We start from the raw sequence: 3564 nt of genomic DNA, 5'->3' as shown, positions 1-3564 counted from the left end.
GGGTTGGTAGGACCCTTCTCAGGCATGAAGGTCTAGTCAGAGACATATTAGACGCAGAAACAGGAGTTAGGAGGGGTAGAGGTAGACCTAGATTAGAATTACTCTTCGCAAATAGTTAAGGATGTGGGCTGTTCTAGTTTTAGGGAAATGCGAAGTTTAGCTCAGGATAGGAAAGAGTGGAGGTACGTGTCCAACCAGTCTTAGAACTGACGACCTTATGATGAAGATGACGATAAAAAAGATTTATTTCAATGTTTATACCTTTGAAGCACCATAAACGAAACTTATCTCATTAGTTTTTAACAAATCACGATTTTCAAGAAATTTCAACAGTTTATAAATCTATAAGGATACGTAACTTTATGTTAAACAGTTTTTTGTATTTCTTTTCCGTTACTGACTAATCAGGAACCACAAAAAAATACCGAAAAGCATGAAAAATCTGTCAATCAATTTCTAATAAATCAAGTTATTCATATTTAATAAGTACAACATTTTAGTAATCAAAAATAAAAGTCATCTATTACGTAAAAAAAACTAATCTCACTTTTTTTATTTTTTTTACTACGATTACTAATGTCAACAAAAATATAAATTTATTCAATATCTATGTATATGCACATACTATTTAACATTAAATCAAATCAGTTTTACTTACTGGACAAAACTGCTGCCAGCAGATATCCTCTGTTCTTGAGCCCTTCCAACATCGTCGCTTATTTTCTATACACGGTCCCACAGGCAACTGATCAAATTGAATTATGTAAATCAAATTAAGTCTTTATTGTTTCTGTCTGTTAATTCAACGAGCCATTGAAGTATTTCACGATTACATCTGTGAAAAATTTTTAGATAGCATATCAGGAAAATTTGAAATGAAACAAAAAAGTTTAATAACTCAATTTCATTATATTCAAATTAATTTAACTTTTGAATTTGATAATTGCATATACAAATTCAATTTTTTTGTGGATTGACGCTCCACGTACCGTACATCAGAGCCTTTATTTTCATTTGGTAAATCCTTAGTAATCAAAAGCAAAAGTCACTTTTTATATAACATTGTGCTGGTAGGTATTCAAATCATCAGTACTTATCGTATTTTTAAATGAAATACATTTATTTATCTATCTAATAGACTGGAGAAAACACCCTAAAACAATATAAATATACATTTTTTTTTGGTAAATTAAATTAGGATGCATACAACTGCAACTCCATAATATTTTAGGTTCTTAATTGAATTATTAATATGTATATATATCGATACTTTTACTTGGTAGTTGTATGCAGGGGTGGGAAAATGTAACATATTTTGTATTTACAATACTTTGTATGACACAAACATGAGTAAATTTTACTGATTTCTCTTTAAAAGAAAGGTTGCAGTTATGTATTCAGAAACATAATACATTATTATAAAAACATCGCTTATTTTACTTGAAGAGAAAATGGAAATTTTCATTATAAACTATTGGTAAAGTTTTATAAACTTATATCACTTAAACGCCCTCTATGTGAACATAAAGCTCGTCAAAAAAAGCAATCTCGCAAATAGTTGCTAAAAAAAGTCTTTGAATCAATTAAGTGCCGATACGATTTCATTTTATCGATATTTCTTGATTAATTACACATTTCCTATTGTCTGTCTGTCACCTCCCAGAGACGCATTAATCTTACATACTTTAAAACAATCGGCACCGAAAGCATTTATTCGTATTTATATAGAGTTGACTAAAACATATATTGTGGTTATGACTTAATTAACTTTTGAGAGACTCTCACCGCAGGTACCTATAAAATTTGATTGACAAGGAAGCCTTTTTTGACAAATTTCAAGTCCTTATTCCAAAAATGTTTTTAAATAAACCAAGAAGTACATATAGATACATACATCTTGATCGTCATTTTAGCTTTTTTCTAAAGAAAGATCGCAAATTGTAGACATTTCCTTTATTTCGTCGGGTAAATGATTCTGACGTACTTCCACGCCATCATCAAAACTCCCCACTCCTTCCATTTGAATTTGTTTAGCTTATTGAACATTGTTTGTATCCCAAGTGACATTTTTAATAGTTGAATAAGAACTACTTCACCTTTCAGATGACATTAGATGAGTATTAGATACCAGGCAAGCTCAGCTTCGAACAGTAGCTAACAAGAAACTTCTGAGAATTACAAAAAAAAACTTGGATATTTCATTCCCACTAGCCAGTAATACACGTGGGCGGGCTGTCCTTTCGGACTAGGCCGGAATGTAGAGCGAAAGGCCCTTTTCAGCCTCCTTTCAGGAATCATGGGAATGGGTGGGTGGTGGTGGTTGAAGTGAGAAAAATGAAACGGACCAAATGAAGACAGAAGAGAGTGAAAGATTATCTATGGAATATTACTGTCCCAGAATTTGCCTAAGTGATCCTAGGAAACCTCAGAAAAACTTGGCCCAAGCTATACGGACCGGCGTCCTCCCGAATGCTAAGCAATTGTCTAAACCGTTAGATCATGCCACTCAGTGAGAATTAGATCATGTTACTATTATTTACCTTCACAGAAAATCATTAGTGAAATTTACCTGTAGATACATTTGTAGAAAACAATGCATACCTAGATATACAAATCATCATTATCATCATCATAGGGTCATCAGTCCTAAGACTGGTTGGACACGTACCTCCACTCTTTCCTATCCTGAGCTAAACTTCGCATTTCCCTAAAACTAGAACAGCCCACATCTAAGATAGGTCTACCTCTGCACCTCCTAACTCCTATTTCTGCCTCTAATATGTCTCTGACTAGACCTTCATGCCTAAGAAGGTGTCCTAGCAACCTATCTCGCCTATTTTTTATTGTCTTCCATAGAGTCCTCTGTTCTCCTATTCTTTCTAATACCTCTTCATTTCTAATCTTTTCTATCCTCGTTATCCTCATCATTCGCCTATAACACCACATTTCGAAGACTTCTAACCTTTTCTTTTCCGCCGCGCCCACTGTCCATGTTTCGCACCCGTACAACGCCGCGCTCCAAACATACACTTAATAATTAGTTTCTTGTTTTTATTGTCATTTACATTTCATAATCTCGTTGTTGGAATTTACCTGTACGTATTTTAAATACGTCTTAAGTACAATTTGAATAAAAAATTTCTCTCAAACAATAATTTTACCTAAGACGGACCATAACGCTCGCTGTTGAGATACCACCCAAATTACTCTTTTACTTAGAACATCAAAGTGTATTGTAAATAGGGTTTCTGAGGCATGAGAATTCTCGACCAGGATTTCTCTGGTAGCTCGAGAAATTCTGAAATTTATAATAAAACACGATGCTATTTTCAAATATTTACTTTAATACAAATTAGACCGATAAATGAGATCAAATGGTAAAGTTTTAATCATCATAAATTGTACTTATTAAACTTAGCTTCTTTATAATTATTGGGTTCCTACCAGTTTCCAAATGTATAACAGTTTAATTAAATAAAAAGTAATTAGTAAAATTAAATCACCAAAATTACAAGTACATATTTAGATAATTAAAAAAAATTCATTAACATTACGTAAAAAAAA

At 32.5% G+C, this 3564-nt stretch overlaps 1 protein-coding gene across 1 annotated transcript in view; it reads right to left on the bottom strand.

Moving 5' to 3' along the window:
- Positions 1 to 814, bottom strand: part of LOC108733502 (facilitated trehalose transporter Tret1-like) — a 9765-nt gene extending 8951 nt beyond the window's left edge. Inside the window, exon 1 of the mRNA XM_018464676.1 lies at positions 659 to 814. Within this exon, the coding sequence (XP_018320178.1) occupies positions 659 to 710 (52 nt within the window). The 5' untranslated portion in view covers positions 711 to 814. The remainder of the gene's footprint in view (positions 1 to 658) is intronic.
- Positions 815 to 3564: the final 2750 nt, after the last annotated feature.

This window comes from Agrilus planipennis, unplaced genomic scaffold (assembly GCF_000699045.2).
Source record: "Agrilus planipennis isolate EAB-ADULT unplaced genomic scaffold, Apla_2.0 scaffold44, whole genome shotgun sequence".
Taxonomy (NCBI): domain Eukaryota; kingdom Metazoa; phylum Arthropoda; class Insecta; order Coleoptera; family Buprestidae; genus Agrilus; species Agrilus planipennis.
Note: the sequence above shows the minus strand (reverse complement) of the source record. Positions and strands in the feature narration are given on the sequence as shown.